The sequence below is a fragment of the Larus michahellis genome, chromosome 15, assembly GCF_964199755.1.
Source record: "Larus michahellis chromosome 15, bLarMic1.1, whole genome shotgun sequence".
Taxonomy (NCBI): domain Eukaryota; kingdom Metazoa; phylum Chordata; class Aves; order Charadriiformes; family Laridae; genus Larus; species Larus michahellis.
The window spans coordinates 9,391,979-9,404,756 of NC_133910.1; the positions used below are offsets into that span (position 1 = coordinate 9,391,979).

The 12,778-nt window shown below is 53.2% G+C and overlaps 1 protein-coding gene across 4 annotated transcripts in view; it reads left to right on the forward strand.

The window, feature by feature from the left end:
- Nucleotides 1-12,778, forward strand: part of NR6A1 (nuclear receptor subfamily 6 group A member 1) — a 92,389-nt gene that overhangs the window by 48,716 nt on the left and 30,895 nt on the right. Inside the window, exon 1 of one of the 4 annotated variants that reach the window (XM_074608703.1) lies at nt 11,678-11,807. The exons of the other annotated variants lie outside the window; for them this stretch is intronic. Coding sequence (XP_074464804.1) covers nt 11,780-11,807 — 28 coding nt within the window. The 5' untranslated portion in view covers nt 11,678-11,779. Of the gene's footprint in view, nt 1-11,677; nt 11,808-12,778 lie in introns of those variants that run through there. 4 annotated transcript variants of the gene reach the window in all.

Below are 12,778 nucleotides of genomic sequence, written 5' to 3' on the forward strand. Positions count from 1 at the left end.
ACCCCTGCCGAGACTGTAAGAAATTGGCCAAATAACCATGGATGCTCTAGACACAATGTGCTGGATAACTTGTATTTACAAATTGCGATATGTGAATTTGTTCAAGCACATTTTATGCGACTTGTTGCCTTTAAGCTGTAGCCACCACTATTTTCTTCTGCTTGTGCAGCTCCTGCCCCGGCAGACCTGGCTGGGGCTTCCAGGCCGTAACGCTGAGTGCTGCAGTCAGTCATGATGTCACAAACATCTCCAGGACATATAAAATACAAAATCAAAAAGTGAACGATAATGGAAGAACGCTGTCAGTAGTGGAACCTGGTGGGGAATTCAGGGTGCTGTGTAGGATGTCCAGTTAAAAAGGGGAAATTAAAAATATAAACCACTTTTATGCACCCTGAATTCACAAATGCCCCCAAAAGATGTGTAGTTGTTTTGAGAAGAAATGTAAAGGCCAAGAAAGCCTCTGCACGGTGACAAGCTGGGCAAAGAGAAGCCATTGGGCTGGCTTTACTGCCAGCGCTGCGTTCCGGAGGGGACTCGGAGAACACTGGTGGTGGTCCGAAAGGGTGTGGAAGTGGGGTATTATTTTATGTTTAATGTCTTCCTCTAAAAGAAATGTAAATTTTACTTAAGGAAAAAAAATTAAGAGGAGAAAAAAAAAAAAGATTAATCTTAGTGCTGGTAATTTGCTGTTTCCTCTGCATCCGCTCTGGGGGCCGTCGGGACCGGGTCAGGGTCAGGGCCAGCACAGCACCCTTCACGTTCGGGTTGCCTTCTTCACGGGAACGTCACGGGAACGATGCGTTGGTTTAGATACACAATTAGTACAAATGTGAGCGAGGTCACCGTAATTGGTAGTTATTATTGTTTGGATAATGGACATCCCAGGTCCGCTCAAACAGCTCTTTTAAAAAAAAAGTTGAGAAATAGGTGTGAAAAAACGAGGAGGAATAAAATAATCGCTTTACAAACTGAAAAAAAAAAATGATTCCAGCAAAAAGCGCGTTTCTGAATCTCGCAGAGATAAAGCCTGGAGCTCCTGGTCTGCGCCCACCCTCCGGCACAGGAGCTGGCGAAGGCAGAGCTGCTAATTCTGCCCGTCTCTGCGGTGTCCTGCCCCTTCCCCGGCATCCAGCTGCGCGCACAGATCCCAGAGCTCTGCAGGAAGGGATGTTGTGAGTGGGCCAGTAGCAGACCAGTAGCAGACTGGTCTGGTCCTGGATCCATGGGTCGCTGCTATGCTCAGATGCCTTAATGAGGCAGGCTTCTGCGGTCAGGGCTGCTGACAGGAAAGAAAAAGGGGAAAATAAAAATGTGCGTAGGGAAGTATCGTGGGAAGAGCTTTCCCCAGCGTGCATGGGCTCTTCATGTCCTGAGGACAAAGTTAGAGGAACTCAAAGAAATAAAACCTCTTGGCTGGCTATGACAAATCGTAGCATTGTTACATTACATTTAATGTATTCTAATTGACTCTGGGTTTGTCCCCCGTCGGTTTTATAGTGCTGTCATCTGGAAGACAAAATATAGAGCTGCGCCGTCCCAGCAGAGCTGTGCTTGGATCTGCGCTGGTTGGATCGAGAAGACCAGGCTTTGTGTGAACTGGATAATTACCCTGTAAATGAACCAGAGCAAATGTAGGTTTGTGAAGTATCTTCTAATGTGAGTAAAATACTGACTTGCTACCAGTTAAGTTAGCATGAGGCTGGATCATGTGGAAAATAGCATGTGAAGATGTAGTTAGACTGTATCGTCAGACATATGTACATAGGGATCAACTTGATCCCCAAAAAATTAGTTCCACCACATGGAATAAGTTCTTGACTCCGAAGCAGATACTTGGCACCGAGCAGATCCTCTGCTGCTCCAGCCGGGGAAGTAGCTGGTAATTAGAGGCTCATCTTCTGTGAATCAGCCACAAAAGAAAATGAGGGCACATTTTTTGAATGGGCTTGATGAAAGCAGAGGGATATTGGGATTAGAGATTCTCGGTTTCTTCTCCGGCTTTGGAGAAGGGTGCGATTTGTCATGGTTCCCTCTGAACAGCCATTGTTGGTGCACCCCGCCTGGTCCTCTTCCCAGCTACTCCATTTCTCTGGTGGTTGTTGGGGTTTTTTTTGTGTGCAAGATGACCACTGTTCCCAGTTCCTCCTGTTTTCCTCACCATTAGTGAAATTAAGGGAAATTCCTTAGTAGACAGAGGACCCCCTTTATCTTTGAGCTTTCTAATTCTGTAGAACAGTTTTGTGACTATAGGACTTTCATCCTGAAAACATGTTGCAGTCCTGGGGACTCGTGTTAGGAACAGCCAGCTGTAGCTGTTACCAGTACGTAGCAGCTTTCCTCCTCAAGTACATTATCTTATTACCATAGATTTAAATATTTGATTTACAAAATGTTGCTGCCTGATAGTCCAGTCGTATCATATAAGGCACATCACAATAGATACCGAGTTTAAAGATTGTTTTAAATGGCTTTAATACAGACAGAGGTCAGAAAAGGCAAGATAACAGCAAAAGAGGCTATGTCAAAAAGTAATTAGAGCAGGACAAATGGATTGTGCAGGCATGTCGAAGGCTGTTATTTCTGTAGGCAGTGAGTAGGAAAGGTGTTAATGTAATGTGACAGATCTGGAGCAAAAATGAGGGTGCAGGGAAAACAAATAGGAGCTGACCAATGGAATGGTTTAAATTATGAGGTCTGCTTTAACATAATTTGATTACACATGAAAGAAATGTTTAGTGTGGTTTCTTTGAAAATCTAATTGTCTTAAATACTGCACGTTCAATTCAGCCTTTACACCCAAAGCGGCCGTCCCCGCTCCGCGGCAGCCTCGCTATCTGTCAGTAATAAGATGCGAACAGTCCGCCTGGGTAGCTTCACAAACAGAGAGGAGGATGGAAGATGGCTTTCCCCCGTGTTAGTCTAGTGGAATGGGCTGTTATTTGCAGTCACGTACATCTTAATTTGGGACCTCGTGCTGGCTGGGGTGGGTGGTGTCTGGGGCCTAGGAGCTGCTGATAGAGATTACGTGAAAATTGATTTTCTAGTTTATCAGAAGTTTATCAGTTTATCTAGTTTATCAGAAGGAAAGGGCTAGGATCAGGTTTAGCAGAAGGAAGACGGGGAGGTAACAGTTATTTTTTCAGGGCCCAGTTCAAAAGTGAGAGCAGTATTAGTAGGAGGGGGGTAGCAATGCAGACGTGCCCCAAAGTTCCAGACTGCTCCAAAGGACTGGGTAGAATAAAAAGATGTACTTTCCTGAGCACTGTCCCCCGCTGTGGGGTCACGCTGAAATCACGCTGCCTGCTGTACTCGTAAGGGTTTGACTGTACCCGGAACAACCTGGGCAGTTTATGGGAGTAATTCTCCAGCGTCTGCAAGAGCAGAAACTTGGAATGATGAAAGCATCTTTCCTAAGGAGCCACCGATGAAGCTTTGAGCTGGATGCTTCGCTTTATGGCTAGACAATGAAAGGGGGCCCAGGGCCCACAAACAGCCGCGCTCATGGGCAGCCAGGCTTGGCATTGACCCCTCACCCTGTGAAACAGTGCCGGGGTGTCACTGTGCCACCTCTGCCGTGCCGGGTGTCTTTCCTTACTGCTCTGAGTCCCTCTAGAAAGAAAGCTGAATTTACACAATTTTTTTGAGTATGGGAATTTTTCCTGCCCCGTGGTCCGGTGTCATCTTCTCTTTCCTTAATTGTCCTCGCATTTCTGAGAAATATATTTTCCATGGACTTCAACATCTTGCAATTTCATTTAAACTTGACGTCATCTCAAGAAGTAGTTGTGGTTTATAGATGGATCAGGTGAGATACATTCAAGGTGGTAAATCAGTCAGTCTTCCAGCTGAGGGGGTGCTGGCAGAGTTAAGGACAGAAGCTGGAAGTTCTGGTGTTGTTCTTTTTTTTTCCAGTGGAATATGCTGTTTTGTGAATGGAGGTATTCTCGGCCTGGGAACAATTTGGAAGTCTGTGGGTATTGTCAGGGTAGAACCAGACAGTTTCTCCATACTTTTATTCCCATTCTTGTAAGTTCTGGAAGGATATTTCTGTTCAGGTTTTCCTTTTCTTATAAAACAAGAAAATAGCATTACAAACTTTGAATCATAGAATGGTTTGGGTTGGAAGGGACCTTAGAGATCACCCCGTCCCACCCCCTGCCCTGGGCAGGGACACCTCCCACCAGCCCAGGTTGCTCCAAGCCCCGTCCAACCTGGCCTTGAACCCCTCCAGGGATGGGGCAGCCACAGCTTCTCTGGGCAACCTGGGCCAGGGGCTCACCCCCCTCACAGCAAAGAACTTCTTCCTAATATCTCATCTAAATCCCCCTTCTTTCAGTTTAAAACCCTTCCCCCTCATCCCATGGCTCCCCTCCCTGCTTTCCTGGAGGTTAAATGTGATACTCAAAGAAGATTTGCAGAAACGGACGTTTTAAAGGGCTACTCCTAATAACAGAAACGCTAATTGCAGTAAAAATAAAACCCAGGGGCCAAGCAGCCCTGCCGCCAGCGGGACTCAGGTATGTGTGGGTCACCTACGGAGGGTCAGGGGAAGGCGACAGCGCCGTGGGGTGTTTGGTGGCAGCGCGGGGGCCGGGAGGGCTCGGCGCTCGGGGCGCAGCTGACGGGTTTCTGCTGCCGAGGACAGTAAAAGCTGCCGTGAAAGTCTCCGTTTCTGCCGGGAGGGCTCTGCGCTGCCCGGGGCCGTGTCCGCCCTGCGACACGGCCCCGCCGCCACCGGCGGGTCGGGCTGGCGGATGCTGCCCCCTCCCGTCCGCCGCCCGCCGGGAAACCCGCGGCGGGCCGGGGCGAGCGGGGGCGGGCGACGGCCGCCCGCTGCGGTGGCGGTGTGGGCCAGCAGGTCGCGGCTGGTGGCGAGCGTGGGGCGGGGTGCGGGGTGCTGCCCGGGGCAGCGGGACGGGGTCCCACCTCACCCCGGTGCGTTCGGGGGAGCGCGGCTGGTCAACCTGCCCTAAAGCCCAAGGACCAGGAGCTGTCGGCGTTTTCTCTCTCCCCGTAGAACGCCCGTGTTTATCTTTGCCCTGGTGACAAGCGATGCTCCAGCCTTTGCTCAGTGTCACTGTCATGTCACGCACCTTCCGATTGTCTCCGCGTGGTTTCCGTGCAGTGCCACCTCTCCGTCCCCTCTGCCGCGTCCCACCCGCTCGCAAGAGGTACAGAGCAGCCGGTTAGTTCGCAAACAGGCTTTGCCCCATGCTCCCAATGGTCTAAAGCAGCTGATGAGCAACTGCAGACACAGCGATGTGTTTGGTGCAGGTACAGAATCTGCAGGTTTAGTTCTGAAGTTCTTTTTCCTCTTTGTTTTGCTATCTGACCTGAAATTTGAGGAAATGTACTCTCACTGTGTTTTTTTCTGGGGCATACCAGCAATTGTTGCTGCCTGTTTGGAAACAATGCTCAGAATGATAATAATAACAACAGTTATAATAACAAACTGTTTGTCTGTTGTTATTATTATTAAAAATACAAGCAACTGCAGCAGTGTAGTTGGTACAACTGCAGTGTATGTAAGTTGAGCCTAAAATAATCTTTCGGCTTTTCAGTTTACCACTTAAATGCACAAAACTTTCCCCGCCTCTTCAAATCTGGGAGGTACTCTGCCTTCTGACCCGCACGCCTTTCCTGTTTCTGCATCCCACTAAACATCTGCATTTTCTGCCCAGGCACGGACCCATTTCGGGTTTGGGTGAGGAGATTTCCGTCCATTTGTGCAGGCGCTGGTGCTGGTGGGGTGCACTAGTTCTGTGGGTGGGATATGCTGGGACGGAGCCCCACTGTTTGCCCGGGGGCTTGTCTGCCTGAATATTGGCCCTGGGGGAGAAACGACCGAGTGCAGAAGGAGACAAGGCGGGTGCGAGGGGGGATCAGGCCATGCAGGCGCCGCGGTGAGCCGCAGGTGCTGGGGTGCTGCAGGGCTGTTGCTGGTGACGGGGACCCAGCTCCAGGACTTCTCCCTGTTTTCTGGAATGATCTGAGGCTGCGTGACTGATTTGGGTTCCTGGGAGCTCCGGGAGACGCGCTCCCAGAATGGGCTGGAGGCATCCCCTAGGAAGGGAAGCGCTTTCTGCAGAGAGTTTAGAAAGGAGCTCGATTGCCTGCTCATAGAAATGTAAAGCTTTTCACTTCGCAATTCTCCTTTCTTGTACTTGCCCACTAAGGCAGTAAAACCATATACTTCTCATGCCTACAATCCCATTTGTTTTCCTTTTCTCCTCTGAAGGCGACCTCTCTAAGGAGCCCTTAACCTCCCCCCTGCCTTCTCCTCTGTCACACAGAGCTGCTCTCGCTCTTTGTCACCCATCAAGCACGATGCAATGAAACGCTTCTCGCAAGCCATTCAATAGACTGGGATGGCAAATTCAGTGGCCAAGAAAATAAAAATATAAATAAACAAATAAAGCTGGGAATTTCATAGAAGGATTCGTTTTGCACAACAACCTATTGAACTAGTAAGAACGAGGAAAATGCTTAATTTTATGTGCACCAAGTGAATACCTTCATCAGAATTACCAACACCACAGTCCTGGTGTGTTTAACGCTATGGAGCAGAGGAATCACCCACATCTGTTATTAAACCCTTATCACAAGACTTCTCAGAAGTCAGGCAGGTGTTTATTATAATTTCTTGCAGTTCCTTCCATAGCTTCTCTAAATAATGTTTTGTTTTTGTTTTTGTTTTTTTTTTTTTCTGGGAAATATCTGTATACATTGAGTGAGGGAATAGAGTTTTGGGGGAGGTATGTGCTGTGTTTACCTGAAACCCATTCCCTCGCTGCAGTGGCTGGAAGTGGTAACGTCCGCAGCACTGAGGCTGCTGAGATGCGTTAATCTGAGATTATACCATTTATTCAGCTACATTTGCAAACCAGCCTGGTTTTTGGGGCGGGGGGCTGCTCCTGACAACCCACACGGGCTCAGGGACATCGGTGCTGCAAAAGGGAGATGCTGCCAGGGGCACCTTTGTGGGTAAAATATAAACAACACCAGGGCTCTGGTATTTCCTGATGCGCTCTTTGTTGCTTGGAATCAAATCCACTCTAGTATTTTAGTTGGTCGGTGGCAGGCTGGGTTCTGTGGAGGCAGCTCTTGGTTTAGTCGCCTTCAGCTCCGAGATGCGCTCGGTTTTGTTATCGCAGCCCTGACTTTGTTCGTGCCACAAAGGGGCCGATGTCTCAAACTGCGTCGACACAACAGAGCCCCGATTGTCATGAAAATGGGCAAAGCCTCACTGGAGCCCCAGGAATTATGGAAGGGTGGCTGTGGGTGGGAGGGTAAGGAAGGGCTGGCCCCATCCTGGGGCCACGCGGCTCTGCCAGCCCCGCTCTGCCCAAATTTGGGTTTTGTCATCAAAGTTTTTAGGGATCAGCTGTGACAAGTGACGGTGTCTACAGACAGCATCCTGGAAGACCGTCCCTGGCCTGGCCTGGCAGTGTCTGACCCGTGTCGGCACTGGCTCGTGACTCCAGTTAGGCTCTGAAAAAGTCAGTCTTTTGGGAATTCCTTCTCTCTGGAACGGGGGGCTCTCAGAGCGCCCAGCAGTGCCCGCTCTGCTCTGCCTGCAGCTGCTTCCCGCAGGCAGCCCGGGAGAGACACCCGCACTCCCAAAGCAAATAGGGAAAACGTTCTTGAGAAGAAGGACCTAGAAAAAGGATTAGATGGCCTTCAAGGGTCCGTTCCAACCCAGACTGTCCCATGATTCTATGCAAAAGCTCTCAAAGCTCTCCTGCATTTGTACAGGATGCCTTTTAAAACGTTCCACAACTCTCATGCATAGTTTCCCTTTCTCCTGCCACATTTATAACCTGTCATCTCCTGCTGGCTGGTTTGCCTGCCACCACACTTCACTGTCGACAAATCGCAGCAAAACTCAGTGTTTTTCCTGTCCTCGCTTGCAGACAAGTGACCTCGTTGGCAGCGGGATGAGGCGATGCTCTGCACACCCTGGAGATCTCCCTGTGCCTCCTCTTGCTTCCCATGCCCGTCCCTTGTGGCCATAGTGTCAGGACAATAAATCTGTTGCAGGCAGCGGTGTCACTTGTCCAGTTTTTGGCAATGGTTTTGCCTTTTACCATTGTCAACTGGTGTCATTCTAAAACGTTAGCTCTGAGTTACAATTTGCACCAGCTTTTTCTGTTTGGGGTGGGAATTGGCCCATTCAGGCTAAAATAAGAACCAGCCACTTTGTTTTTCCTTTTACCAGGCTTGCTTTGAGGCTGTTCGATTCAGACAACGGAGTCAATCTCTCTTGTCTCTTTGCCTGCCCTCTGCCCGTTCCCAGTTTGGCCGCTCATTTTACAGAACGGTTCCAGATCTCTGCAATTATTTTCTTGCCCTTAAAGATTTATTATGGACAAACTGTGACGTGTATTTAATGTGAGTATTGAGTAATTTGTAAGATTTGGGTTGTTTGGCCAATTATCCTTTCCCCAGCCAGGTTTTGTCTATACTCACAGTTGTTTCCGAATTAGCAGGGGTTTTTTTGGCGTATCTCTGTTGTGAGTCCCAGCAGAGGTTGTGTGAACAACTTTGTGTTGGCCTGTTCCCCTGAGATTAAGTTGCTTTAATTCAGATCGCTGTGTCCACATCACAGCGCGGTGTTACAAAATAAGCACTCTGCATTCTGGTCACACTTCTCCGAGGGGTGCCGGGAGCGAGCGGAGCGCTCGCATGGGATGAAGAATGTGGAGATTTGGGAGCAGGCACAATTGCAAGCAGCTGTGTCAATAGCGCAGCCGGGGGATGGCTTACCTTGGCCGTGCGCGGCGAGGGCAGGGAACGGCCCCTCGCACAGCCCTGCTTTGGTAACCTCCGGAGTGAAAAAAGAGAGGTCAATCCGAAGAGCATGTCAAGGACCGACACAGCATCTTTACAGATTTACAGCACAAGCAAACTGGAGACCTGGCCTGGTTTGCCACAGCTCGCTCCTGCGCAGTGCACCTGCTCCCGCAGGAACGCTGGGTTGGAAACGGGATTGTGAAGGACAGAATCACTGAAGGGCTGGGATGGCAGGGACCTCTGAGACTGCCAGAGCACCCTGCCCACGTGGGGTCAGCTACAGCAGGGTGCCCGGGAGGACGCTGCTGAGCTCTGCTCTTGCCTGCACACGGGGTTATTTGCACTGCTGGATGTCACCAGAAAGCAATAAAATTTCAGGCTTGGGATGGAGTGAAATACGACCTCTTTTGTTGCCTCTGTGCCTTGTTTATTTTAAGTCAGGCATTTCCCAGAGCATGGTTGAGCCCCGCGGTCCTCAGGACGAGGAACGGAAGCAGACTCTGAATTTTGAGCGGAGTGGGTGTAGACATCTGGAGGACAGGCTGAACTGGGCAGAAATGTCTTTGGCCATTCCCTTAAATGCTTTGGTGTGGTGAGCGTTGGTTTGGGCTTGGTCAAACCCAGTTGGCAATTGGGACGGGTTATTGGGCACCCCATGTTTGCAGCACTAGGAACGCATGAACTCTGCAATATCCAAGGCTGAGTTCATCCCAGGAGGAGGATGAAGGAGCAGAAGAGCTTCCTGAAAACATTCACTGCTGCAGAGAAACACGTGGCTGTATTTGACGAAGAACTCACTGTTACCGGTGCTGCCGTGGTGGTACCTGTTTTGAGCTGGGCAGCTAAATCAGCCACGGATTTATTGTTAGGGAAGTTTGCAGCGCCACCGAGTTTAGAGTCGGAGATAATCTGCCTCAAGGAGGATGAGCAGCATGTTTTTTTTTCTTAGGGGAGAGAGAAATTGGGAAAAGATGAAACACACAATGTCTCATGTAGGGTTTTTCATTATAGTGCAGGTTTTCTTGTTGGAGCTATGGCCGGTGTGGTTTTAACTCCTTTCTAGCAGTAGCGCTGCTGAAACTACTTCCATTAGGAGAGTGAACGCCAGCTGACAGGCAAGCCAGTGTAGATCATACTGTGAAGTTCCGATCATTTGACTGACCTTTGCACTTGTCCATCACCAGCTGCCTGTGCACGTGTGTCCCCCCCCCATTCATTGTCTCTTGGCGCTGCTGTCCTTAGGCCACCGCTTGGTTCAGGCCACTAGAACTGGGTTGCATGGCTCCCTCGTCCCCGTCGGCATTGACCACACCACTGCTCCCATGGGACATGCTCCTCTGGCGAGGAAGACAAAGTGAGCATCCAGTTTCCAGCGTCCCATCCCTGTAGGCCGACTTGCGCAAACCCCGAGGAGGAGGGCTCTGGCCCCCTGCCCCATAGCGACCACCACTGCAGCGCTGAGTTCCCAGTCCCGCGGGAGCTGGGAGTCCCAGTCCGTGCTGCCGGTGGGCTGTGCTGCAGGCTGTGGCGTGGGCTCTGCCGCGGGCTGTGGCGTGGGCTGTGGCGTGGGCTGTGGCGTGGGCTGGGCTGTGCCGCGGGCTGTGGTGTGGGCTGTGGCGTGGGCTGTGGCGTGGGCTGTGCCGTGGGCTGTGGCGTGGGCTGTGCTGTGGCGTGGGCTGTGCCGCGGGCTGTGGCGTGTGCTGTGGCAAGGGCTGTGGCATGGGCTGTGCCGCGGGCTGCGGTGTGGGCTGTGCCGTGGGCCGTGGCGTGGGCTGGGCTGTGGCGTGGGCTGTGCCGCGGGCTGTGCCGCGGGCTGTGGCGTGGGCTGTGGTGTGGGCTGTGCTGTGGCGTGGGCTGTGCCGCGGGCTGTGGCGTGGGCTGTGGCGTGGGCTGTGCCGCGGGCTGCGGCGTGGGCTGCGGTGTGGGCTGTGCCGTGGGCTGTGGCGTGGGCTGTGACGTGGGCTGGGCTGTGGCGTGGGCTGTGCCGCGGGCTGCGGCGTGGGCTGTGCCGTGGGCTGTGGCGTGGGCTGGGCTGTGGCGTGGGCTGTGGCGTGGGCTGTGCCGCGGGCTGCGGCGTGGGCTGTGCCGTGGGCTGTGGCGTGGGCTGGGCTGTGGCGTGGGCTGTGCCGCGGACTGTGGCGTGGGCTGTGGCGTGGGCTCTGCCGCGGGCTGTGGCGTGGGCTGTGGCGTGGGCTGTGCTGTGGCGTGGGCTGTGCCGCGGGCTGTGGCGTGGGCTGTGGCGTGGGCTGTGCCGCGGGCTGTGGCGTGGGCTGTGGCGTGGGCTGTGGCGTGGGCTGCGGCGTGGGCTGGGCTGTGGCGTGGGCTGTGCCGCGGGCTGTGGCGTGGGCTGTGGCGTGGGCTGTGCTGCGGGCTGTGGCGTGGGCTGTGCTGTGGCGTGGGCTGTGCCGTGGGCTGTGGCGTGGGCTGTGCCGCGGGCTGCGGCGTGGCGGGCTCGGCGGGCCATGGGCGCGGGAGGGCTCGTGGGCAGCGCGGTGCCGTCCGTCCCTCGCCCGCGCTGGCGCGTGCGGTGCCGGTCGCCCGGTGCTGCCTCTGTTTGCCCAGCCGTGAAGTGGGACCCGTCCACCCCCAGCTTGCGTTTCAGTGGCGATTAAAACAAATGGGGTTTGGGCCAAGAGCTGTTATCGGTTTGAGGAAATAATTTTCCTACTGGAGATTCCTGTTGTTTCCTGCCCTGTGCGTCAGGCAGACGGTGCTCCCGGCGGTGCCGGCCGCTCGCTGGGAAAACCACCCAAAGCGGGGCCGCCGCTCCCGCCGCCGCCCGGCGAGGACCGGGGGGGGGGGGCGGCCCCTGCCCGGCCCTGCCCGGCCCCGGGGCGGTGCGGGGGCGGTGCTGACACCCCGCTCGTTAGCATAGGGCCGGCCCGCGGGCGGCGGCGATGGCCGAGCCGGGCTGCTCGCCCGCCCGCGCCGCTGGCCCGCGCCCTGCCGCCATGAGGCGGCCCTAGAGCGCGGCGCCGGGGGGATGAAGCGGGACTCGACCTGCATGGAAGGTGAGCGGGCACCGGCGCCTTTGTGCGGGGAACGGCCGCCAGCGCGGCCCCCGGGGAGGCGGCCCGTCCCAGCGCCCGGGGCGGCGGGGCCGGACCGGGACGCGGACCCGCACCGGGACGGGGACCCGCCCCGGGGCTGCGGGAGGGAAGCGGCCGTGAAGGGTTTTCCGCTTTCTCTCCTTTTCCGCGGCGTGCGGGGCCGGGCGGCTCAGCCTTCAGCCGCCGGCGGGATTATGCAATTTTTTAAAAAAAAAAAAAAGAAAAAAGGTGGGGTATTAGTTTGTTTTGGGGCTTAATTTGTTTATATTTTAAACTTCCTAATCCCTTTGACCATCTGGAGGAGCTTTTTTTAGTATCGTTAATTATTGATAGTATCGGGGTCATGTAGGCACTTGATAACGCAGCTCCATCTCTCCTGGGACTAATACTAGTTCACAGATATTTTACAGCTTCCCCCCCCCCCAACCCCCCTCCCATGATTGAAGACAGTGGCAAAGCTCCCCTTCAGAACAAGGGAGAAATATTTAAGGCAAGCACATTGCATGTTTGGGTAACACGCATTTTGAAAAGTCATTATTTTCAGTTGTGCCTAGGCCCTGCCTCCTCGCAGGGGGCTGGGGGGGGTGTGTGTGTGCTGGGGCTTTAATCTTACGTTTTCTTAATTCTGCATCGTTCTCTGTCGTTGCATATCTAGGCAATTTAAATAGGTCCAAGAGAATTATTTTTAGGGAGGCAAGTCGGCTTTTAATCTTACTGCTTTGTAATGTACCAGTTTTTTTTTTTAAATAGAGCCTAAACCAGGTCTGAATTCGGAGCGTATGGCCATGCTGGAGCAAGGGCAGGGGACCGTGCAAAAACCTTTATTTTTCTTAAATTGGATTAGAGAAAGTTGATCGCTCGGGAGAGTGACTGTTCACAGGGAGCGGGTCTGTGAGCCGGGTGAGGGCGGGCAGGCGGTGGGGACCCCCGTG